Raw genomic sequence first — 27,218 nt, 5'->3', positions numbered from 1 at the left:
GGGTGGGGAGGTTTGGTATTTTTAAACTCGGGGAAGAGAGCCATGACTGTGAGAAGCACAAAAGAGGCTTCATGCTCATTGGTGGAATATTAAAGTGCAGCGGTGAAAGAGACAGACAGCAACCCCTTCCCAGGGCCAGCCTGTAGGCATACACAAACCATGGTATGCACAGGTTGAGCCATGGATGTCCTAGCCTTCACTTTGCCTATAACCATGCAATTGACGGAGCAGCGGGCCAAGGGGTACTCAGGATTAGTGGCGTGAACAGAGGGCTGGAATGCTGGCTGAAAATCCCTGTTGTACTACTGACACGCTGTGTGGCTTTCAGCAGATGCTCTTTAGCCAGTTCTCTCATTTACTGTGCTGGCTGTTAAATAACAATGACCCGCACACACATTTTGTGCTTTGCTTTTCTGGCTTAGCTTGACTTCCTGCCTCACTTCAGATCCGCGTGGGTTGTGTTTGCATCCCTGCCCTATCTGCAGAGTGATAAATGAACGAACACCTTAATGATCGGCTCTCAGGCACCTTGTTCTTCTCGAACATTAAGGGGAGATATAATCGGAATCAAAGTGAGCCCCCTCCCCAGAATAAAAACTTTTCAGGTAGCAAAACCGACACAAATCTGCCAGTTAAGGCCCTGTTGTTAAAAGTGAGGGGCCTCACTGGATGAAGAGGTTTTTCCTCAGTGTCAGCAAGGATGGCCGACCAGTGCTTAATTTGTAAAGAAAATAAGTGTCAGGGTTCTTGTCAGGAGGCCACTGCAGCTTGCACCACATATTACCCCTGCCATGCTGCCAATGATAGTAGCAGCTCCAATATTAACCATCACACTCCTACAAGTGTGACAGCTCGGCCCTATTTCAGGCCCCCAAAGCTGTAAGAATGGCTTGGGCGGCAGGATATAGTCATTTCTAATGTATATTGAATTAATAATTAACTGTTGTGAGCATCTCTAAATTAGCCAGACACCGCTACCTCATGGCGGACTGTCATAAGTGCCGATGTTGACAATTGAGTGCCGGTGCTGAGGACAGGAAAACACAGCCTCAAATTAAGCACTGAGTTAGACAAAATCATAATTTTGCTTTTCCTTTTGGGAGACCGAGGGGCATATTATCAAGGGGGTTTATCTCCGCTTTTTTGGCTTTAAAAGCCAAGAAAGCGGAGATAAAATTATCTCCCTATTACCTAGCTGTCGCTAACACCAGTTAGCGACAGCTAGTAGGAGATAGCGACCTTCTTGGGCCCCACTTTGCATGTCAGTGATATTTATCACTAATGATATGCAAAGTGGGCGTGCCAAGATGTTAGCGACTGAAAACAGTCGCTAACATCGCTATCTCCTATTACCAACTTTTGGAGATATTTGCGCTAAGCGCGAATATCTCCAAAAGCTAACACCTGCCCTGAGCAGTTCTTAGCCATGTTATCCAATGGGAGGTGGATAACATGGCTAAGAGCATTAGCTCAGTAATGCATGAATATCGCTGACTTTTCAGCGATATTCATGCATTGCGGCGATTTTTATCGCATTTGCGATAAACCTTGGTAATACCAAGGTTTATTTGCGGTAAAAATCGCCGCAGCGCAGCGGTAAATTTTTGTCTCTAACTAAGCAATAGCGATAATTATCGCTATTGCTTGGTAATATGCCCCCAGGTTTTTAAATGTCAGCAAGGGTGTCTGAATACCTTAAAGAGGCCTGGCCGAAAGAAAGAGGGGCAATGCACAAGACTGATGGAACAAAGGGAGCTCTCATCTTAAGTACCAACCAATGTCGTAGCACAGGCACTCGTCGTTGGGATCCGGTGACAGGCTCCAGACTCTACCATGGATTTTAAAACTTTAATAACATGTTTAATGCTTGCAAATTCTCTCAACAATGTATCTATGAAGCCTTTATTAAATAAAATATTTAATTCATTGATACAAAAGGCAATTGGCAGCAAACTGTTTTTAATGAAATTGAATTGCCAAAATGCTAGACCTGGTAGAGTGTAATAGTCCATAAGGGTGTCCAACATATTAATGTCTATCAAATCAAAGGTTGAGTGTAAAATACACCCTGCCTCTTCGCCTTTTATCCTGCTCCCTCATTTCCCGTCTTGAAAGTGTTTTTTGACTATTTAATGCCAGGAGATTGACAGAATTGATCATACCATTGATAAGTGCAATACTAGAAGAAGAATGGATTAAGCATTTTTCTAGCATTTACACTGCACCCCCACAATGCATATTCAGGTCCAGGGATCCCCTAGAAATGAGGAAGTAATCCCTTGTCAAACCGCTTTTATTGCCCTGTTTTCTTTGGAAGAAGTTACCAAAGTGATACAAGCAAGTAAAAACAGCAAAGCACCAGGACCTGACGCCCTCCCAGTAGATTTGTATAAAGATAACATCACACTTTGGGGACCGCTATTGACCGTAGTATTGAGGGCCACAGGCACTGCAGGTTTTTTGCCATCATGGGGAGAGTCAATCATTGTCCCTATTTACAAAAAGGGGCACCTTTTAAATCCCAATTGCAGCAGGCCAATTACTTTGATTGACTCCCTAGCCAAGATAGCGGGACGTATAATCCTAGAGAGATTACAAAACTGGGCAGAATTACATCAGAAACTGTCAGACCTCCAATACGGCTTCTGTACTGGGATTAGGATGATAGAACAGTCTTAACCTCAATATCTTAATTGGAAAATATGTGAAGATCAGAAAGGGGATGCTCTACATAGCACTTGTAGATCTCTCATCGGCTTTTGACTGTGTAAAAGCTCAGGTCAAAGCTGAAAGACATGGGGGTAGAGATGCCGATTATCAGCTTCTTGAGAGACATATGTACGAGGTGTAGAGCTAAGGTTAGGTACGGTGCCAGAGGAGAATGCACAGGAACTTTCGGCGTGGAGAGAGGGGTGACACAGTGATGCATTCTAGCACGATTCCTGTATACATTAACAGCGTGAGGGAGGAGTTTGATACAGTTACAAAAGATCTCCCACAAATAGGTACGCGTCCTGACCCGGCCCTCCTTTATGCCGACGATGCAGTCCTCATTGCCCGCATCCCATTGGCATTACAATCGCTGATCACTAGCTTTGTCGATTATAGGTACTGGGCCTCCAAGTGAACCAATCATAAACTTACATCATGAAGTGTGGGAAGAGTAACACGAAATGTAGGGATATAACAATAACTGGAACAAAGATTGGGTTCACTTACTCCTTTTCCTATCTAGGGGTCCTATTCGACAAAGACAACTCATGGAACAAATCCATCGACAATAGAAAGAAATCATTTAGTAAGGCCTGTTGGGCTCTCAGAAGCTTTGCAACACGATTGGGCTCAAACCCCCCGAGGGGATGTTGAAGATGTATAAAGCAAAGTGCCTTAGCATAGCATTATATGGTGCAGGCATAGGGGGTTACAAGAAATGCGAAGACGTGCAATTACACCCCGCACCTAAAATGAATTAGACAATTTACATAATTAATTTACATTCAATTAATTAATATAAACTAACTAATTACTAATTAATTAAACATAAATTACTTCCCACCCTTTACCCCTATAAACACCACACCTAAAATGAATTACACAATTTCCATAGTTAACTTTCAATCAATTAATAAGTATAAATTAACAATGAATTATTAATTAATAAAAAATTAACTCCTTCCCAGCCTTTACCCCTACAAACCCCACAACCTGCACCTAAACAAAATTACACAATTACCATAATTAATGATCAATTATTCAATATTAATTAACAACCAATTAATAATGAATTACAAATAAATTCCTTTTCACAATTAGCACTATAAAAAATTCACAAATAAATACATATTCATAAATAAAAAAATCATTAATTTATTATAATTAAATTACTTCCCACCCTATTCCCCAATAAACTCACACCCCGCTACGAAACTAAAAAATACAATTGATAACTACTAAAAATGTAACACATATATTAAAAACCATAAACTGTACTTATACAAAAAAATTCATCACACACATTTAGAATATAAACTAAAACACATTACACAGATTAAAAAATCGAAATTCTAAACAACTATATTCTTGCAAATGATATTAATGACTTCCATATTTTTAAAAACAATATTTCTTACCTAAAATTCAATATTCTTCAATTTTTTTAAGTTTCAAAAAGCTTTATTTGTAAGTTCAAACATATACAGCCAGCGACATATTGCGAGAAGGAAGAGCAGGAGCATAAATGTGAAACAGGATGCGCACTATCTTTACAAGACTTATCATCCTGTTAGAGCTCAACAAAGTAATTCGATGTTCTTGACCACAATATTCTTGCTGTCGATATTTCTGTCACAATATTTCCAAGTCGATATTTGTGTAAGTCAACATTTCCAACTCGATACTCTGTCTGAATACCACTTTTTGTATTTCCAAAAAGAAAATTCTATTTGTTTTTTAGTGTCCCTCACTGCCAGGGTTTGCCTGGCGTTGACGGACAGTAAAAAATGCCTTTATATCTGCCCAGCTAATTAAGCAGATGGACTTATAGCCAATTCTATGATGGCCCTTACTTTGCTGGGCGGACGGAAAAATGTGGCCAAATTTAAGGTCCTACCACATCTAAATTGGACAAGTGAACCACTATGTTGGTGATAAGGGAACTCTGTCACCATTGTGACGGAGATCCCACTACACCAACATATCAACCAGCCCCGAAATTCTTATCTTTTGAGTTCATTTAGGATTCATGCATCTTCAGTATTGGCAACCTTCTGATTGATCTTCTATAGAGCCAAGAGATCCCATGGGTGGTCAAACAATCTATATCACCCCCCTCCAGATCATGATGGCGGTGGGATCAGCGGCGGACAGCAGGTCCGTCCACCGCTGATCCGCGGGCTGTTGACCGCAAATTGGTGGCAGTGTCTGCAAGACACCGCCAGCCAAATTACGATGTGTGTGCAAACATGCTTTTCCACTGCGGATTTTCCGCCGTGGAAAAGCATGTGAAGATTTGCTTCTGGGGAGCCCTTGGGGGCCCCCAGGGTGTTGGGGGGTGGGGGGTGCACATGGGGGGTACCTATGGTACCCCCCTGCATTTGCATGCACAAAGCGGCAGGCACCGCGCGGTGCCTGCTGCTTTGTGCATGTAAATGCACAAAGCAGCAGGCATTTTTAAACTTGCGGCAGGTGCTGCTTCAAGCGGATGTATGACGTTACAAAGCATTCTTATACCACGCATGCCTTTACAACGTGGTTTTTACAACGCATGCCTTTACAACGCATAGTGTTTTAGGGCGCTGGATAGTGAATAGTTTAATTTACTATTCCAACTCCAGTCCCCGTGGATAGTAGGGAAGGTGTTGGATAGTAAATTAAACCTATTCCCTATCCTAGAGCGCCCCCCAGCGCAATGCGTTGTAATGGTTTGCGTTGTAAAAGTTGCGTCGTAAAGGCACTGCGTGGTAAAAGTTGCGTTGTAAAGGATGTTTCCCGCTTCAAGCAGCACCCGCCGCAAGATTAAAGATATGGGATGTGACCGCCAGGGTGGGGGTCACATCCTAATTGCTATGGAGGGACAGCCGCTGCCCCTGTGGACGGTCCCTCCACCTCAGGGGTGGCAGACGGATGCAGGTCCGCCCGCCATCCTAATTGGCCTCTATGTTGGAAACGCAAAACAAGTCCACCTGCAGCGCAATATGGGTTCTATGAAATTAGTTTTACCAAACATTTTTATTCATCTACATACTGTTACCATGAGGCTCAGCGTGCCTTCAAATTATTGAACCACTAAAATCATTTTTTTATTAAAACAGAGTTACTTGAATACACAACCAAATCCACCTGATTCACATCTTCACACAATGTCTTTCAGATGTCTATTTACAGCTGAAGAAAACTCAAACAGAACCTGACCACGCCTTCATCAACAGAGTGAATGCCTTGGCCAACACCACGGTGGTAAGTTTTGGTTGTTTGGGGATATGAATATCAATTTTACTTGATGTGTAATATTCAAATACAGTTCATCTGTAAATATATGATTCGATGTAACTTCAATGCCAGTTAGTCTACTGTAGGGCTCTATTTTCGTGTTCATATTTCATATTCATATTTAGTACATACGATATGACCTCCTTTCACTCCTCAATGGAGAAAATACAATTCTGATCTCTTTCAGATCTAATATTTAGGATTGTGTGAAGGATTTTCTCCATCTGCCGCAAAAAATGGCAATGCCAAAAAATTATGTTGAGCCACCTAAATTTTCCAAAAGATGCACACATTTATCTTTCTAATCTCACATGTTCCCTGAGGGGAAGGACCTTCCTTTCCTTGCAGTAATATCCAGAAATCTTTCCTGTTATAAATTGAATTCAGATATTGACTGCAGCAGTCGCACAGTTTATGCCAAATCATAATAAATCCAGGAGCCTTTAAGAGTCTGACTGTAATGATGATGGGTGAACCTTCTGAAATTAACCTAATGCCAAATATATACATTTCCAGGAAACAATCAAGTGGCACTTGTCTTATACCAAAGGATAAGGCTGTAATACTATTAATATTTTAGGTGCTCCAAACATGTACCTGTAATTTTTTGTTCGATAACTCGAGTTGAAGGATTTGGATTGCAGCAAGATGTTGGCTTCAGGGGCAATAGGCTCCACTGTGTCTCTCCCACATCACATGCACACAACTCTCGCCATAGTTGAGTGGCCTTTTAGCCTTCCAATTTAAACTACTGGCACACACTTCCCGTCAAACCCACTTTTTGAGTGCTCTACATACAGTACCCCTGGGGTGTCTGCAAAACATAGGGCATGATTACCATCTTGGCGGACAGTTTTATTCCATCCCAAAATTCTGTCCACCCGATTAGCCCTCTTAATTGGCTTAATTATTTCTTGCCAGTCGGACCTTTCAAGTTTTTTCCCCAGCAGCTAGCTCAGATATCCATCCTTCACCCTATGGGGTTCCTCTGGGCTCCATTCTCAGCCCCTTACTATTCAACCTTTATGTTAGACCGTTGGCTGATGTTGCTGAAGAAGCTGGGTTGTCTTTGTTCTCCTATGCTTACGGCACCCAGATTATCTTCTCTCTTTCAGTGGAGAGGGTGGCTGAGATTTCCTCCCTCCAGCTGGGCTTGGGTAAAATTGCCTTGTGGATGCAGGCCAATTACCTTAAGCTCAACGGAGAGAAGACCGAGGTCCTGGTCTTGGGGAAAAATAAAGATCTCTGGGGCCCCTCAGCACTGGCGGAGTGAGATGGGTACTCTTCGTCAGCCCTCCTGCCAAGCTCGCAATTTGGGTGTCATCATTGACGACCCCCTAACTATGCAACCTCAAGCTGTTAAGGTAGCTGCCTCATGCTTTACCATCCTTAAATGGCTCAAAAAGATTACTTGGATGCTGCCAGAGCATACCTAGAGAACTGTAGTCCAGGCGCTTCTCACCTCTAGACTGGACTATGGTAATGTTCTTTATCTGTGGACCAACAAGGAGGTGACTCGTAGGCTACAGATGGTTCAGAACTCTGCTGCAATACGGCTTTGCCAGGTTCCTAGAGCTGTCTCTGGTCACTTGCGTGACCTTCACTGACTCAGGGTAAAGGACCGAATTAGGTTCAAAGCCCTGAGCTATATGTTCAAAATCAAAACAGGTGTTGCCCCACAGTATCTGCAGTCTTTAGTTCAGCCCTATGTGCCTTCGCGCTGCCTTTGCTCATCCACCCAAGGGAAATTTTATGTGCCTAGAGTGAGACTATCCTGGATGAGCATCTGATCGTTCACATATCTTGGCCCCTCCTTATGGAACTCACTCCGTACACCTATGCGGAAAGAAAAAATGTATGCTCAATTTCGCAAATCCTTAAAAAATTAACTTTTTAATCAATAATCGGTAAGCGGGTATCTGTTCCTTGGCCTGGTCAGCGCCAGGAAACCCTTTTTGGGCAGCTGTTGCACCTTATAAATTAAAGTTAATAATAATAATAATAATAATTACAATTCCATTATATCCAATGGAACTTGGAATACAGCGGATGGGATATCTGTCACGTTTGTGATGGAGTGTTCCATCCACCAAGATTGTAATCAGGCCCATAGACAAGGGCAGTTTACAGTCCCATACGGAGCAGCCAAGCTTCTGCTTGTAGAGAAGTGCAGCACGGCGGCCGGCCCCCACAGCAATATGCTTGGGATAAAATACCCCCTGCCATGTGCTACAGGCATTTTGCAAGTAACCAAGTAGTTACAAGACCATGTAGAGAAATGTTTGAGTTTCTCTATAAGATCATGGAACTCCGAGGTGATTTGCAATATCCTGGTAATGTCCGGCGGAGGGTACTTGTAATCTTTGTAATACAATACATGGTCAAACAATAACCCTTTCTACAATCTGCTTATATCATTGGTGTCTTGCTCTTTCATGATCATTGCAGACATGAAGAATATAAGCAAAATCTGTAGTGTGAAATTGAATGCACTAAAAAACAGCTATTAGTTTTTGCCAAAATATATGAAACATCAGTTTAATGTGAATCAGGATAAAAAGATGAGGTGCCAGCACAAGTTCAACCTGTGGGAGGGTTGGGGGTATGTGAAATGACATTTTATGACATCTGCAATACATTTATAGAAATACCAGCAATAGTGATATGACAAATCTGAATTAGTTATCCTTTTACAAACCATTTTCATTTTTTCCTCCTAGATTCCAGAAAATATTTTTGCTGATGACATTCAGGACTTGAACATTTCAGTTGTTGCTGACTCCTTACATATCATTAATAAGGCTATGAATGAAGAGAATGGCACCGTTGGCCCTGCTAACCTACTTTTTGTAATTCAGTATCTTAAAAAAGTGGCCGATGTTGAAATCAGTGACCAGGAGGATGTCGAATCTCTGGAGCACATGAGCCGACACTTTGTGGAAGTAGCAGGAGCCGTCCTTGAGGAGCAGAACACGGACACCTGGGCAGAAATAAATCCGGTAAAACATGCTGTTGGCCAAGTGTTTCACAAAGAATGTTCTCCAGAAATGCAAGTTGGAGAATGAAAAATAATTATTCCGTCGTACTCTTTCACATACTCTTACATGCCTTTGTGAATTGGCCCCAAAACATTCACAATGGGAACACAATGGAAACATTTATTATCAATTAGTACAAATAAAATGGACTGTGCCCTCTATGCATATGTACTAATAGGGAGTTGGAAATTTTGGGGCTGAGTGAAAAAGGCTTATCAGTGGCGTAGCACGGTGGGCAGGGAGCAGCACAAGTTGTGTGTGCGGCGGCCTGCCCCTCCTGCGGCCGCTACGGGGTTGCAAGTGCAGGAATCAGCAGCCAAAATCCCTTTCTGACAGCCTGTTTATGGCAGTAGGACCGCCATGAAAAGGCTGTTGGAAATGGACGTCATAATCTCTACGGCAATGCCTTCGCAGGCACCGCCCCCATTGTAGGGATTATGATCCGATTGACGCCCCAACGGGCTCCTTGAGCCTGTCAGAGGCGTCAGTCTGTCCCTCCAAATGACCTCATCGTGATGCAGCGGTCGGACTGCTATCCTGGCTGTTGGCCCTAAATACGATCAGTATCATAAATTTACATTATATATACATACCAAAGTCATGATGCTTGATACTAGAATTCCACTTTTACTTCACAAGGGAGTTAAAGTTCAAAGTTCAAAGTAAAAGAAATGCAATAGTCCCCAAATCTTTGACTAAATTCTCTACTTTCAAAACAGTTCAAAGTTTTTTGCACTCTACCTAACTTCCAGAATAATTCTCTGAGTAAAGAATATGTTTCTGCAAGCTTTCAAGGGAGATGATTGCTCTTCCAATACAAAGCATGAAGTAAGGGTCATGGAAGCAGCAATATAGTAGCTTGATTGTTTTGCAAAGATACTGTGAAACACAAGGAAAGTTATGCTTGACGATTCAAGATAGCCACTGCCCTCTCCAACCCATGTGAGACTTTAGGGGGACTCCAGGAAACAGTTTAAAGTCTGTTAGCATTGCAAAGATAACCATGGTGTACACAAAGACCTCCACCAGGAATGCAGACACCTGAAACACACTGCCAGCCTCTGTGTCCACAAAATCTATTCAGCGCGAGCGAGTTTATGGTACGATGGCCCTGCACTCATTGCATAGCCAACAGTAAGTTCTTACTCTGAGTGTGCCTCCTGACACCAACTAAGTGGTACCTTAGTGAGGATACAAAAAAGTTTCTAAAATTATGGTTCATCTCTCACCAGCTAGACACCAGGTCAGTAGCATAAGCATTGTTGTTTACTTACGCAGGTAAGATGTAGTACTTGGGGTATGAAAATATATTGGGATAATGGAGGCAGTACTCTCTTTTGGTTCTTAGAATGAATTTTTGGCTTCATTTGCATTAGAGCTGTGTAATAAGACTGAGTTATAACAGTTTCCCATGTTAATAAATAGTTGTAATCAAAAAGTAAGATTAGTGCATTCTCTATAGTAAAGATTCAAACCTTTATCACCCAGATTTTTAAATCGTAGTCCTTGGCATTATGTCAGAATCTTAATAAAATTGTAATGTTGTGAGTATATAGTATAGGTAAATTTTAAAACAAATGTTGCCACCCTAAGCATCAACCTCTAGTTTCCAGGCGAAGAGAATGACCATAAAAATAGAATTAGAATGATCTGGGGTGAATCTACCAAGTGTCTACAAAAACGTGTGCGACTCCTGATTCACATTAAAATCCCACTCAACAGTTATGGGTGTATTTATGTATTAGCTACTGCAGCTGTCAACTTTTTTTTATCAAGATTACTTCCCCTCTGATTTGGTTTTCAAACGTACCATTAATACACTTTTTTAAGCTCATTACGAACATGACTAGATTCAAAGAGTCTTGCCATATTTTACGCTGTTGTTCTTTATTGCTGTAATGTGCTCTTTCCATCTTGATTTTTGTAGGCCAATCCCGAGTCATTATGTTGTTTCCCACAGGCACATTTCATTAGGTAGACACAATACCTTGTGTTGCAGTTTAGGAATTCTTTGATTTTAGAAACGGTCTGTCTCTTTACAATGTGAAAAGCCTATGATCTGATCTGACACAAATTGACAACACATGAAAGAACTTCTTTGTTCAGCCCTGGACACCCACCCCCTGACCGTTGCATCCCTTACACCCTCACGCGTTAATGTGGGTAAGAGAACTCTAATGGTGCATTAAGAGAAATCCCACTTCCTTCTGGATGTCGGCATGGGCTTCGGCATCCTCCTTGGGTAAGTGGAACCTCAAGTCATTCATGCACATTCCTGTCTCACCTTCAGGCCCAGACAAGGTACCGAAACCGGCCCAGGCAAACTGCTCGGCCGGCCCCCAGGAGGGGTTTTACGGGTAAGCTGTTTGCTACGGCCGGTTTAGGCCGATTTTGCTACAGGGGGCCGATATTGAAGGCCCCCGGTGTATATATATATATATATATATATATATATATATATATATATATATATATATATATATATATATATATATATATATAAATATATCGAGATAAATTCACCACAAAAACATCCACTCTGCAGGGAAATGACGAAAACTGACCCTTTTCTTGGTGCTATTAAGGTTTTATTTTATATGCCCCGCACCCCTGCCACGACGCGTTTCGACCCTCCAGAGGTCTTGTTCACATGACGCGCTTGCGAAGTGCCATACCTTTTAAAGTGCAATACCTCGTGAACTGTCACATGACAAAATTACATAGAAGAAATATGTACTTGGTCTCTCTTTTGTAAACATCACTTGAAAAACTAGCCGTTATGAGGTTAAGTACAATGTATACCATAACAGTTAAAACAATATTAGAATAACCATCCATGTATCATCATAAATATAGAAGGTGAATACTTAAAATCAATTTATAATTAAGCATCACCTAAAATTTCATATTCTTATTGTACCAAATATATGTACAGTTAGAAAGGTTATAAAGCCATAAAAACATCAAGTAAATACATTGATACTAATCATGTACTATCCACAAACCTCATCCTATAAAAATATAGGATGAATTCCGCTGTGCAATATATTTATCCAACCGTTGGCATATCCTCTTTTAGCTGGAAGCTGCATGTGAAGGTTAATCGCACAATCGAAAGCGGGAGGCTGGTGTGTGTGTATATATACATATAAATATACACACACACACACATATATACATATATATATATTAATGTATATTTCTATTATATACATATATATATCATGTATATATCTATATGCATAAATACATAAATATATATAAATATAAATACATAAATATATATATAGATATATATAAACACACACACATATTTTTTTTCAAGGTATGCATATGTGGAGAAAGGTATAAAAATGCACAGAAATTTCCCTTTATGTGTTTTGTCCCTCAATATTTTTTTTACAATATTCTGTTGCATCGATACTTGATGTTCCGTACTGCAATCATGATGCACAATTACACTTAACGTCCAGTTCAAAATCCAGATATAGTTAATGGCCACTTGTGCAACTCAGGTATGCTAACTGCAGCTTACTTGCCTTATCATGCTCGCCCATGGCTCCTGCTGTGACTGGTCATCTCTTGACTTTTGAAGAGGGCTATTTTCCTTGCTCTGTGAGATTTCTGCTGATAGGCCTGAGAGTGCAGTACACAGGACAATGGAACAGTCTTTACAACGTTGCAGATGCTTCCTTCTGAAAGGATGAGGCCTCGTTCCATTTCGCTTGTTTTTGCTCTTTACTTGTTTTGCATTTGATAAAGGCCTTTGTTCGCTAAACCCTTATGCGGTTTGTGGTATTCATTGTTTACTTCGTGTAGGTAGCTTGCTTCCCTGTCAATGGGCGCATGTCCTTCTGGTATGAATCAGATTGGGCTCTAATGCTCCCTATTTAATGTAGATGTATTGTTGGTGTCTTTGCAGAGGGCTGGCTTCTTTCATTGGGTAGCAATTGCCGGTTTTCTAACTCTGGGTCCCATTTAGAGATTTCATAATCCCTTTGTTCCTGACTTTAGGTCCTGAATAGTGCTGTATGGAAGTCCTCTGTGCTCAGTCATGAGTGGGCTGTTCTTGATCCCACACTGGATTTAGTGGGTACAGGATCAACAGACCTGGCTTTACCAGGCGGATAATCCTTTAGGAATGGGCTGCATTATAGCCCATATCCTGTATTTCTGTCCTTCCCAACCCTCTGCTCAGGCACGTGCTCCACCCTATCTCAGCCTCCCCAATGTCCGTCCGTCTTTCCCTGCCCCACAGCAGCTCCCCACACTCACATTTACTGGGTCGAGCAGGTGGTAAATGTGAGTGAAAATTTCCAAGCAAAAAAATGAATATTGTGTGAAATTCTGCTTGGTCAAACCTGATTCGCACAGTTATTCCCCATTCCATGGTACAGGCGGAGTGTTACTGCATGGTATACGTTTTTATGGGTGCACATTTACTGCTCCGTCAGGGCCTCTATCTCTGTTAACCTCGAACCTGACATTGTAAAATGGGAGAATTCTGCATGGTATGAGTTTTACAGGTGTAGAGATTTACCACCTCATAGGGGCCCATATCTTTTCTACATTGAACCCCTCACTTAGTGGAATGGAAAAAAGTCTGTTAATCTTTCTACTTTTTCACTACCCCATGTTTACCATCAATCAATCAATCAATCAGAGAATTTGTAAAGCGCACTACATACCCGCGAGGGTCTCAAGGTGCTGGGGGGTGGGGAAGGCTGCAGCTAGTGGTCGAAGAGCCCATCTTGAGTAGTCTCCTGAAGGTCAGCGGGTCTTCAGTTTGTTGTAGGAGGAGGGGGAGGGAGTTCCAGGTTTTGGCGGCGCAGTGGGAGAAGGACCTGCCCCCGGAAGTGGTTCTGTGGATATGTGGGACGGCGGCCTGAGACAGGTCGGCGGAGCGGAGTTTCCTGTTGGGTACGTAGAATGAGAGTCGGTCGTTGAGGTAGACAGTGCCGGTGTTGTGAAGTGCCTTGTGTGCGTGGGTCAGGAGTTTGAAGCTGATTCTCTCGTCTACGGGGAGCCAGTGCAGGATTCTCAGGTGGGGAAGATGTTGTCTCGACACGGTACATCGAGGATCAGGCGTGCAGTGGCGGTCTGGATTCTTTTAAGTCTGTTGATGAGATTGGATGGGGTTGCGGCGTAGAGGGCGTTGCCGTAGTCGATTCTACTGCTGATGAGGGTGTGCAGTAATTGTTATAGCGCTCTGCTGCCAGCATTGTTTTGCCATAGCGCTTTGTGGCTAGTTACTCAGTGCGTCCTGTTTCCCTTTTGGCTCGCTGCCATTTTGTTGTTGTGTATCCCAGCCCGTCCCCCCACCACGCTCCCGCCTCCCAGCTGACCCCCCCTCGCCCCTCCCCTTCCACCATCCATTTATGACAGATGCATTTGCACGCAGCGTTCACGCGCAGCGGACGCGCCCCATGCGTGCTGAAGGCGCGCCAAAGGTAAGCCCGTCTTCGCCCGTCCGCGCCTGGACCGCGCCCAGCTCCAGACCCCCTGGCCCACGCAAACCACACTCCTCCAGCTTAAGGTATGACGCCGCCACCCTCCTCGCCCTTAACCCGGGCGCACACCACAATGCTACGAAGCTATCCCGGGACGTATCCACGGTCCCTTCACCTGCCACTCCTGCAAATTCACCAGCAACAAGACCCATACCACATCCACTAACCCCAAACACAGCTCCGGCTCTAACCACCCTAAATGCATCCTGCTGAACACCCGCTCGGTCCACAGACACGCCACCGAACTCTGGGATCTACTCGACACTACATCACCGGACGTCGCCTTCCTTACTGAAACATGGATGAACGCATCATCAACACCCGACATAGCCATAGTCATCCCGGACAATTACAAGATCATCTGAAAAGACCGCACCGTCCAAACAGGAGGAGGCATCGCCATTGTCCATAAGAACACCATCAAAATCACGACCAACTCCGACGATAACCTTACAACCGCCGAACACCTCCACTTCCAGATCCACACCGACCCTAGGACCACACTCAGAGGCACCCTCATATACAGGCCTCCAGGAACCCGTAAACAATTCAGCGAAGACATTACTGACTTCATCAGTCCACACGCCCTCGCCTCCGAGAACTACATTCTACTGGGAGACCTCAACTTCCACCTGGAAAAGAAAAACCACAGCAACACCACCGCCCTTCTTGACAACCTGGCCAATCTCGGCCTCAAACAACTGGTTGACACCCCCACCCATGTAGCCGGACATACGCTCGACCCAATCTTCACCTCCAGCAAACAACTCTCCTTCTATCGCACCACAGCTCTCCATTGGACGGACCACAGTTGTGTTCACTTCAGCTACAAAACCACCTCGACCCACAACCCCCCACAACCTATTCCCCGAAGAAAATGGAACAAAATCACCACCGACCAACTCCTCACATCGCTCAACCAAAACCCACCCGCCCTCTCATCGGACCCAAACCAAGCTGCCATCAAATTCAAACAATGGATCACTCACAGCGCTGACGAATTAGCACCCTTGAAAAACCATCACACCAAACAAGACAGCAAAAAGGCCCGCTGGTTCAACGATGACCTTAAGAAATCCAAGAAGCTATGCCGTACCCTCGAGAAAACATGGAGAAAAAACCCAACCACCGACAACATGACCACCTTCAAGGCAGCCACCCGCAAACACCACCAACTGATTTGATCCACCAAGAAATCAGCATTCAAGAATCGACTCGACAACAACGCCCATAACAGTAAGGAACTATTCAACATCGTCAAAGAATTCACCAACCCCACCGCAGCCTCAAACGACATCACTCCCTCCCAAGACCTCTGCGATTCGTTATCCTCCTTCTTCTACAACAAAATTACCGACATACATAAGCTTCGAAAACAGCTCCAACGAACAATCCTCTCCACCCCCCTCAGAACCTAAACCGCCCTCTAACAACCTCAGCGCCTGGAACCCAATCACCACGGAAGACACCATCCGCCTAATGAATTCCATCCATTCTGGCTCGCCAACCGACCCATGTCCTCACCACATCTTCAACAAAGCAGACTCCATCATCGCACCGCATCTCCATGATGTCATCAACTGCTCCTTCAACTCGGCTACCTTCCCAGAAAGCTGGAAACATGCCGAAGTCAGCGCCCTCCTGAAGAAACCCACAGCAGACCCATCTGAACTTAAAAACGAACGCCCCATATCCCTCCTCCCATTCCCAGCCAAAGTCATTGAGAAAGCCGTCAATAACCAACTCGCCGCCTTCCTCGAATCCAACAACTCCCTCGATCCCTCACAGTCCGGCTTTTGAGCCAAACACAGCACCGAAACCGCCCTCATCGCAGCGACAGACGACATCAGAACACTACTGGACAACGGAGAAACAGTGGCCCTCATTCTACTATACCTCTCCGCCGCCTTCGACACTGTCTGTCACAGCACCCTCATACAACGCCTCAGCAACATCGGCATAAAAGGTAAAGCCTTGGACTGGATCATCTCGTTCCTAGCTGGGAGAACTCAGAGAGTCCGACTTCCCCCATTCAAATCAGAGGCCACCGAAGTCATCTGCGGTGTACCACAAGGATCATCACTCAGTCCCACCCTCTTCAACGTTTACATGAGTCCACTCGCTTCCATCGCGCGTCAACACAACCTTAACATCATCTCCTACGCTGACGACACCCAGCTGATCCTTTCCCTCACCAAAGACCCCAACACCGCCAAAACCAATCTTCACGAAGGCATGAAAGAAGTAGCCGTATGGATGAAAAACAGCCGCTTAAAACTTAACTCAGACAAAACGGAAGTACTCATCCTAGGATCATCCCCCTCTGCCTGGGACGACTCATGGTGGCCTTCGGATCTGGGCTCAGCACCCATACCCACAGACCACGCACGTAACCTTGGCTTCATCCTAGACTCCTCACTCTCAATGACCAAACAAGTCAACGCCGTCTCATCCTCCTGCTTCAACGTACTTCGTATGCTCAAAAAAATCTTCCATTGGATCCCCGCCGAAACAAGAAAGACTGTCACCCACGCACTGGTTACGAGTCGACTAGACTACGGAAACACCCTCTACGCCGGAATCACAGCCAAATTACAGAAAAAACTCCAACGCATCCAAAACGCATCAGCGAGACTCATTTTGGACATCCCTCGCCAAGATCACATTACCGGCCACCTGAAAGACCTCCACTGGCTTCCCGTCAACAAGAGAATAACATTCCGTCTCCTCACCCACGCAAACAAGGACCCCTACAAACTAGGGCCCGAATGCCTCAACACTCGACTATCCTTCTACACACCCACCCTCCAACTAAGATCCTCCAATCAAGGCCTCGCCACAGTTCCGCGTTTCCAAAGATCCACCATGGGAGGTAGATCCTTCTCCTACTTGGCCGCCAAGACCTGGAACTCACTCCCCACTCACCTCCGCCTTACACAGAACCACATCTCCTTCAGAAAAGAACTTAAAACCTGGTTATTTGATAAATAATGAACCCCCTCCCCAAGCGCCTTGAGACCCTCTGGGTGAGTAGTGCTCTGTATAAATTCTTGAACTTGAACTTGAACTTTTACGTGTGTCTGTCGGGATCCATCTGTAAACCATCAATAGATCCGGTCTACAATGAAGAAATCCTCATTCTGCACCCATAAATGCCAAGGTTTTTTTTCCCAGATTGAAGAGGGCAGACTAAGCATCTGTCCCCATGAAGACATTAGTACTCTTTGATGGAAATTCTAAGAGTATTTCAGCATCACCAAGCAATACTGACAAGGACAGTCTGTAGAAAAAGGCCAAAGGCTACCTACAGATAAACATTTGAGCTGCGGGTTGAAACCGGGGTTCCATCCTTACCTGCCACGGGGACAGCCACATTTTCAAGAGGGGGCAGAGCATCCCTTGCAGGGAGATGCAGTGAGTGACTGAATCCTGGAGTGTCCCTGGAGAGACTGTTCTTTCCTTCCAAGGATGCCCTAATGGGACGGGGTGACGCTCACTGTGCTACTTCCTAAGTAGCACACAGTCAATATACCTCCAAATTAACTCTTTGACCTTTCACCCATGTCAAAGGCGTCCCACAATTTGTAGGTGCCATGGCTCCATGCAAATAAGGGAATGTCCCCTTGGTTTCTTGTACACTTGCATGTTTTACATTGCAGAAAACACTGTACAATCACACATGAAGTATTTGTTAATGCCAAAGTTCCCAGGCGGAGCACAAATGCCAGAGCACTTTTTGAAGTTTGACCCCAGGCAGGGAAGAGCACTGCAAACTCTTTGCCCAAGAGGAACAGCTCTGCTTGTTACAAGGAACTTCTCAGTAAATATTTGAGGAGATTTTCAAACCTTAAGATGTATGGACCTCATAACCTGTCAGGATCAGCCTGGCACATGAGGAATTAGACGGCATCAGCTTGGGGTTCAGGAGGAGAGTACTGGAAAGACCTTTTTAAAGGTCATGTGGATAATATGTCTTGGGCAGTATCCAGGAGTAGTTTAAGAAAGATGTTTTACAATACATCATTCCATTGTGGTTGACTCAGAGAGGTATTTCATCTTTCCCATTCAACCTTCTCGACTGTAATGAGATGAGACCTGGAGGAAGAACATTTTAGAGGGTCAGGAGCCTGGTAAATAGACAGAGGCAATACAGTAACATGTTGGAACAAATCACCTGCCACTCTGAGATCAGCTACAGCTCTGTGTCACTTTCAAAAATGTCTCAAGAAACACCTTTTAATATGACTTGTTGAGGATGTAGCATAACGACCAGAGCTGCTTACTTTGGACCTGGGTAACCAGGTATGTGTCTCGGCAATAGCTCAATATCCTGTGATTTTGGACACATCACTTAACATCCCTGCAACTAAAAAAACTAAAATTACAATCAAAGTGAATGGGTCCTTGTGTAATGCAAAAAGTGCTCCAATACCTTCGAGACATGTTTGTGCTATATAAAACTTCTGAAAAAATAAAATCCGCCCAGCAAGTTCCGTACCTCCACTTTTACCACACTTTGAAAGTTGTTGTATGGATTAATTCTTCGTCTGACTCCTTCACTCACTAACTAACCCAATCACTGACTGATTGACTGTCTGATGTACTTGCTTACTCCCTCATTCGTTACCAACTGACTCACACACTCACTTGCTAAGTCACCGACCGACTGACTGACTGACTGATTGGCTGGGTGGCTGACTAAACATTCAGGGCCTGATTCACAAGGAGCCTGTGCACTCGTGGTGGAGGCCACGCAGTGGTGGCGGAGTCTCGACACTGAGGTGCCGGGTTTTTAGGAACCCGGTGGTGCCAAGGGATAACACCCGAAGACCTCTGAGTTCTCCCTGTTCCGGACCACAGAAACCAAGAGTCTTCTAGTTGAAGTCAGAGATCGAGTTTTATTGGCTGCAACCAAGTAACATGTGTCCTAGAAGCACAACAGCACGGGTCGTAAGTTCTCAGGAGACTGTTCGTTTTTACAGAACCAGCCTTCTCCTTTTATACAAAAATAACAGCTGCAGGCAAGAATTCTTTAGTTTACAATACGGTCATATACATATTTCTAAAATAAAGCAGAGAGCGAAGTCATGACGGCCAACCCATATTTTAGATGTCCAGTTCGTGATGGATGACCCAGCCCGGCCCAGAACTACCATCAGATAGCGATGAAACCCCAATAAAATCGGGCACCTCCTCATCGTAAAACTGGCCATAAACGAGAAACATGGACAGGTGTATGTGTGTAGAAAACATGGTCTGTATGTAGTGAATGGTTTATGGCATGTTGTGCCTTGATGCTATCTTACTCGGCCACTGGGCGAGGGACTGCCTGAACAGGTTTGGCTGGAGGCAGTGGAGTCAGTTCGGCCAGGTCATAGAGAAGTCAGCTAAGGTGGGCGTGTCCTTTCAGATCAAACTCGGCCTTAACCAATTGACTATATGAGGGCAAGCCACAAGATGGATGCCGTTCACAAAATGGAGTCTGAGGGTTCGGGACGGAAACCATGATTTAAAGGTGATAGCATCACTCAATCACGACGCAAATGCATAGGGATAGTGCCCTAATCATTACCGGTCTGTAGACACCAAATTCGTCATGGTACGATGATATTTTGTAACACGAATGTTGGACCTCGGTACCATATTACAGCAGGGTCCAGAATTTCAGAACCACAGACCCTCCTTTTGCCCTCATTTTAGGTAATAACTCATGCTAATCTGAGTCCAAATCTGTATTCATGAAGTCATGGAGATGCTGCTGTAGCATCATTCTGTTGCTCAATTTGTCCCTTGACACAGGCTTCCTTACACAAGAAGTAGCACATAGGCCACATATTGCAGGAGCGCACTGCACAAACAGGCAGAACATAAACAGAATGGCTAAGATCATCCCGATGAAGATCAGAGTTTTCCATCCCCAGGCAGAGATCAGTTCCCAGAACCACCCTAGCAGGGACCAATCCCCTTTATCCACGTGAAGGGAATCAGAGATTTTGTGCAGTTTGGAGATGGCCTGGTACACTGTCGGAGCATTATCAGGGATGAAAATGCAACAACTGGATTGGATCACTCTACATACACCACCACGGTCTGCAAGTATGACATCTAGGGCAACCCTGTTCTGAAGAGTCATGAGTCGGTCCAACTGGAGCTCAGCTGTCAAGTTACTAAGGGCACCAGCCGTTTCGGTCACGGCGGATTCAACTACCCTCGTTAACTGGGGAATGTTCCTGCTGTTCACCATAGGCCCCCAAAACGGCAGAAAACCCTTTGCGAAGTCTCCAAACTCTTGACCCGCAGTGTCGTCTTGACTCACGACACCCCTAACTGTCCTTGTCCGATGGTAATCTGCCCCGGCCGTGTAGGTGGGTGGCAGCAGAAACGAGATGAAACACGTGCCCGAGAAGTCAGGGGGCAACCATGTGTATGCTTTGTCATGACAGACGAAGTAGGTACCCTTAGCCGCTAAGAATGGAGGGGAAGTTCGAGATGCAAACACATACGTTTCCGTGCTTAAGCTCTTCCCCAACTGTGCTTTGGGATCCCTGCCAATACCTTGTAGACATAGGTGACCTCGGTGGGGTACTATCCAAACCGGGGAGGATTTCTTTGTTTTCTTGTTCTCACTCAACGCATTAATTTACTTTTATTACTTCCTTTTTCTCGACCTTAGATTATATCGTTGTTCCCCAGGGACGGTGTGGTCTTCAAACAATGTTTCAGGTTCTGTAGTGTCCAACTGTATTGACGGTGGCACAAATCCTTGCAAAATATGATCACTCTCCTTATCGGTACCAGTTCCTCTCAATCGTGCATCGCTGAAGGGTGCAAAGCGTGGTACGGACTCGGTCTCACAGTCAGCAATTCCCTCCTGGACCCACCGGTCATATGGGAGAGGCAGAGGGATCCGTTTACAATGGATCCCGTGGATCCAGTTCTTCTTTCCTTCCACCCGAACGGCTGATCTCGTGGAAAGAAGGACGAGGTACGGTCCGGCCCACCTGGGCTGTTCGTTTTTCGTTCTCTGAAAGTTCTTCACCAAGACCCAGGTGCCAGGTTCCATCGCGTGACCTGGATCATCAGATGCTGGCGGAGAGGAACTGTGAACCTGTTGGTGTAAAACACACAATTTAGTTGTCAATTCACACAGATAGTCAAGCAGTACAGGATGCTCTATCTTGCCTAGTTTCTTGGGCCTTGGCACTCCCCATATGTTTGCTGGGCGCCCGAACACGATTTCGTGGGGGCTAAGTCCCAGTCTAGAATGGACAGTCATTCTGGTCGATAGGAGTGCTAGAGGCAAGGCGTCAGGCCATTTAAGACCTGTGCTGGCTTGGATCTTGGACAATTTGAGTTTCAGGGTGCCGTTGTAGCATTCTACTAATCCCGCTGATTGGGGGTGATTTGCAGCGTGGAACTTCTGGTGTATGCCTAGACATTCGCACACTCTCTTCATCACTCGTCCCACGAATTCACTTCCATTATCACTCCAGACCATTCTAGGCATACCGAATCTAGGGAAGAATTCCTTGACAAGGGCTTTGGCAGTTGACAAGGCAGTGTTGTCCTTAAGGGGATACGCTTCCACCCACCTGGAGAAGGCGCAAACAACAACAAGCACGTACTTCAGATTGTTGCATCTTTCCATGTGGATAAAATCGAGCTGCAAAACCTCGAACGGATACGTTGGAGGCGCAAAATGACCAGCTGGAGTTGGGGTTCCCCTACCGGGATTGTACTTCAAACACACCATACAGTTCCTGACCAAATTCTCTGCGCATTTTGGGATACCACTATTCTGCCATACTGGGGCCAACAACTTACAGATTCCTTTTGCACTAAGGTGAGCCATTCCATGGGCCATTGTCACCACTGCAAGCACATATGCATCGGGTAACAGCCATCGTTGATGCTCTGACAATTCGATCCAACAACCATTCGCATCCAATCTACCCTTGCTTTCTCTCCATTCATTCACCTCTTTTTCGGTGGCATCAGCTTGTATGGACTTCACACTTTCCATAGTGTCCTCACACATACCCACATCAGCAATCCATCTCGCAGGACCTACAACATACATTCGATTCCTCGTGTTCCTTGCAGTCCCTTTTGCAACTTCATCTGCAAATGCATTCCCACGACCAACATCATCTTGAATCTTTCTGTGTGCACTGCATTTTACAATCGCGACTTGTAGTGGCAAGGTCAGTGACTCGAGAAGCTCGTTCACTAGCTGACTATGTTGGATTCTTGCACCATGTGACGTCAGGAACCCACGTTCACGCCACAATCTTCCAAAACTGTGAGCCACGCCGAAGGCGTATTGGCTATCAGTATACACATTCACTCGCTTTCCTTTTGCCAACACTCACGCTCTTGTAAGTGCAACTAACTCTGCTGCTTGCGCGGAATTATGGGGAATGCGCGCAGTCTCTACAATCGTGTGCAATGTTGTTACAGCACATGCTGCAGTCGTATCACCATTTGGCAACTTGAAGCATGAACCATCAACCCATAAAGTATCATAAAATTCAGGAAGGGGAGTGTCCTGCAAATCTACTCTCCCTTTTGTCTCTTCTTCTGTCCTAAAGCAGCAATCATGTTTTTCAACCTCATCTGTCTCTGCCGGAATGGGCAATAACGTAGCGGGGTTGAGTGTATCACACCTCTTTATGTGTATGTGACTCGCTAATAGTGTCAGCTCATAGCTGGACAGTCGAGCACTAGTTAAGTGCTGTGTTTTCGTTCTGTTTAGTAAAATGTCTACTGCATGTGGGACCATAACAATCAGAGTGTTATTCATTACTAACCCAGCAGACTGTCGAATACAGACAGCTGCTGCGGCAGTGGCCCTCAAGCAACTTGGTAATGCCTTAGCTACAGGATCTAGAGTCGCTGAGAAATACGCGCATGGGCGCTGTTTGTCCCCAAAGTATTGTGTCAGGACTGATAATGCGCTACCTTCCTTCTCATGGACATATAATGTAAAAGGCTTACTGTAGTCGGAGTTGCCCAACACAGGAGCCGAACATAATGCATCACGCAACTCGTGGAAACTGGTCTGACAATCTTCAGACCAAGGCATAGGATCGGGTGTGTCTTTACGGATTAGTGCCTGCAAAGGTTTGGCCAATAAAGAAAAATTCGGTATCCATTGTCTACAGTACGATGTAATGCCCAAGAAAGCACGCACTTCTCTTTGTGTCCTTGGGACACTCAATTTTGCAATTGCCTGTATTCTCTCTGGGGTCAGTCTCCTTCCCTCCTTCGATAAGATGTGACCTAAGTAGGTCACTTCTTGTCGACAAAATTGCAGTTTTGAAAGAGAGACTTTGTGCTTCATGTCACATAAATGACGCAATGTGGCTTGCTTGCAAATCTCTTCAGTATCTGCAGCGATCAGTAGATCGTCTACATACTGAATCAGAGTCGCACCATCATGTAGAACAATCGTGTCAAATTGTGATTTCAGAGCTTGACTGAATATGGATGGACTCTCACAGTAGCCCTGAGGAGCGCGTTTGAAGCGGAAGCTTCGTCCTCCTAAATTGAAGCCAAAAATATCTCTGCTCTCCTCAGCAATCGGGATGCTGAAGAAGGCGTTCTTCAGGTCAATCACCGAAAACCAAGTGGCTCCATGGTCAATAGGACAGTAATGTCAGGGACAACTGGAAACTGTGGTACAACAATCTTATTCACTTCTCTGAGATCAATCACAAATCTGTACACAGGGGGCTGTGAAGGATCAGTACGCTTTAAGACTGGCAAAACAGGACTGTTACAAATGTTGCCTGCTGTCTCTTCGATGACATCTTTCTCAATCAGATCATAAATGATCGCTAACAATGCCTTTTCACATTCGCTGGAGATCTTGTATTGGGGAATACGTGGCAACTTAACATTGGCTCGCATTGTAATTAGGCCTGGGCGGAGTTCGCGGAGTGGGGCTTCGCGGAGCTACGCGAAGTGGGCGAGAAACTACGCCCACCTCCGCACTCCGCGTAGCCCCACTCCGCAAAACCACTGGCCGGCAGCCCCGCAACCCGCCTCCCTCCCGCCCTCCCTAAATACTTTACAATAAAAGAACGCAATAATTTTAAAAGCACTTACCTTGCCGCCGCTGGCCGCCGCGTTCCCCGGGGCTCGTTCTCTTCCGTCTTCCGTATTTTGCAGTAATGCGCATGCGCGGACGGCCGCGCATGCGCATTTTCTCGTGAAAATGCGCATGCGCGGCCGTCCGCGCATGCGCATTACTGCAAAATACGGAAGGCGGAAGAGAACGAGCCCCGGGGAACACGGCGGCCAGCGGCGGCAAGGTAAGTGCTTTTAAAATTATTGCGTTCTTTTATTGTAAAGTATTTAGGGAGGGCGGGAGGGAGGCGGGTGGCGGCCAGCTACGCTCCGTCTGCGGAGCGTGCGTAGTGCCGCCTGGCTCCGCCAGCTCCGCAAAATGCGGAGTAGGCGGAACTACGCACACTCCGCAGACGGAGCGTAGCTGGCCGCCCACGGCTAATTGTAATGACATATGGCGCTATCTCCAAAAGGCCCACATCATTTGAACCAGTAGCCCAAAGTACATCTGGAAGAGATGACAATTCCATTGGGATATTCTCCCTTGATAGATACATCGGAGAAACCACTTTCTTACCTAGGGTAAGTTGTACTCCTGAAGGAGAACAGTACAAGGTTGCGTATAATCTCTTTAACAAATCCAAACCTAACAAATTTTCGCCACAACTTGTTGTAAGAACAAGGGGTGCTTCTAATTCGCATGGGCCAACAGAAAGGGGCATAGGACTAGAGATCGGGTTTCTACCCGGGGCGCCAGAAAAACCTACTGAAATATTCATTTCGCCAGACAAAGATGCGCCAGGAAGTTTTGAGTGCATAATCGAACTTTTTGTAGCACCAGTATCCAGCAGAAATGGCTCTGACACTCCTGATGTAATCACCTCGACATAAGGTCCATTCTGATCTACTGGAACTGAAACAACTCCCTCTCTTTGTCCATGGCTGTCCTAGCAATTATTGCCCTCATTCTCGTTTTCGGCGTAATAGTCATCAGCATAGTACTGAGCTGACCTAGAAGACGCGTTATTCTGTTGATCAAAGCTATTCATAGAATTCTGAGGCGGAAAAGAAGTGGTATTCTGGGGGAAATTTCCACGGCCCCTACCTCTAGGAGCCTGTTGAACGCCTCTACCTCTTGCACTGGAAACACCATTTAGACGTCGCGCCAGAGCTGGACAATTATTCTTGAAATGACCCTCTTCCTTGCAATGCGCACACTGATTCGGACCATACGGTAAACGCTGATGAGAAAACTCGTTTCCTTGCGGGTTTCTCGAATACTGCTGTGGTTGCTGATAATTGGGCTGACAAGGAGTGCGAGGCGGATAGGCTTGCTGGAGAAGAACTTTAGTTTTTAAATCTTTAGTCTTTTTGTCTGCCTTATCTAGCTCGTCTTTGCGCCTATTTTCGTAGTACTGGGCAGTGGCTAAAATCTGCGCTGACGTGGAAACAGCCCAAGCACTCTCTGAATCTTTCAATTTGTTACATAGTTCGGGAAGCAGATCATGTACGAATTTGTCTACAAACAATCTTTGGCCACCCTCGGTAGCCATATCCTGACCACTATGATCGACGAAAGTCTCTTCAAATCTCGTGAAGAAGTCAGACACATTCTCATCTTTTTCTGCTTGCACGCAGATAACTTATCCCAATTTACGCGCAATTCAGGCATTAAAGTTTTCATATACGTGATAATTCTACCAGGAAGTTCAGCTACCAAAGGCTCAGGTTTAGAACCACCAACTTGTCTAGCATCTGCGGCAGTAATATTAGCCCACGTGTCACCCAATTCTTGATCATGATCTGCATGACGAATTTTACTCCATAAAGGCTGTGGAACAACATTCCCAAACAACATGTCTACATCTGCTAAATTCATTATACATGAGCTTGCAGTCTGTGATAACTCCTTATAATACCCTGCAGGATTTTTACGGGGATCAGGTAATGTCTGCTTCAGTGCTAGAACTTCGGATCTTTTCCAGGGGACATGTACCCACACACGTTGGAAATGTGGCAGAATTGCTGGGTTTGCATTCGCATCACCTTCCCTCCAAACTGGAGGAACCTCTCTCATGGGGTATTGTCGCGCCTTTTTCCTACCTGACATGTCATCCTCATATAGTGATCTAGACACGTTTCCCTTACGATAACAACAAGTCTATTGCTCTTTCAACGTCGGCACCTACAATCATGCCTTCATAGAATTTGAATCGCATACGGAATAGGCATGGGCGGAAAATCCGTTCCGCTCGCGGATTTTGCGGATTTTCGGGAAATCCGCAATCCGCGAGATTTGCGAATTTCCTGCAAAATCCGCAAATCCGCGAGCAGCGGATTTTGCTCGCACTGCTCGCACTGTTCGCGTGAGTTCGCGCCCCGCGAATAAGTGCGAAATTGCAGAAATACGTTCTAAGCAAAACTGAAAGTAACTACTTACCAGGTTCAAAAGTTCAGGCACATCATTAGTAGCCATTTCCTGTAGTGCTTGCTGAGGGGCCCCTCCAGAGTTCAGTTGCCAGTTGAAACTATTATGTGACCCTGCTCTGAACCTCAGAATAGTTACACATATGCCACAAAGGTCATGAATTACAGCTAACGGAGACAAGCA

The 27,218-nt window shown here is 45.1% G+C and overlaps 1 protein-coding gene across 2 annotated transcripts in view; it reads left to right on the top strand.

Annotated features, from left to right (window-relative positions):
* ADGRD2 (adhesion G protein-coupled receptor D2) overlaps positions 1–27,218 on the top strand; it is a 381,222-nt gene that overhangs the window by 34,720 nt on the left and 319,284 nt on the right. For both annotated transcript variants that reach the window (XM_086919969.1, XM_086919967.1), the window contains exons 6-7: positions 5,870–5,955; positions 8,709–8,987. In XM_086919969.1, the coding sequence (XP_086776095.1) occupies positions 5,870–5,955; positions 8,709–8,987 (365 nt within the window). The remainder of the gene's footprint in view (positions 1–5,869; positions 5,956–8,708; positions 8,988–27,218) is intronic.

The sequence above is a fragment of the Lissotriton vulgaris genome, chromosome 5, assembly GCF_964263255.1.
Source record: "Lissotriton vulgaris chromosome 5, aLisVul1.2, whole genome shotgun sequence".
Taxonomy (NCBI): Eukaryota; Metazoa; Chordata; class Amphibia; order Caudata; family Salamandridae; genus Lissotriton; species Lissotriton vulgaris.
Note: the sequence above shows the minus strand (reverse complement) of the source record. Positions and strands in the feature narration are given on the sequence as shown.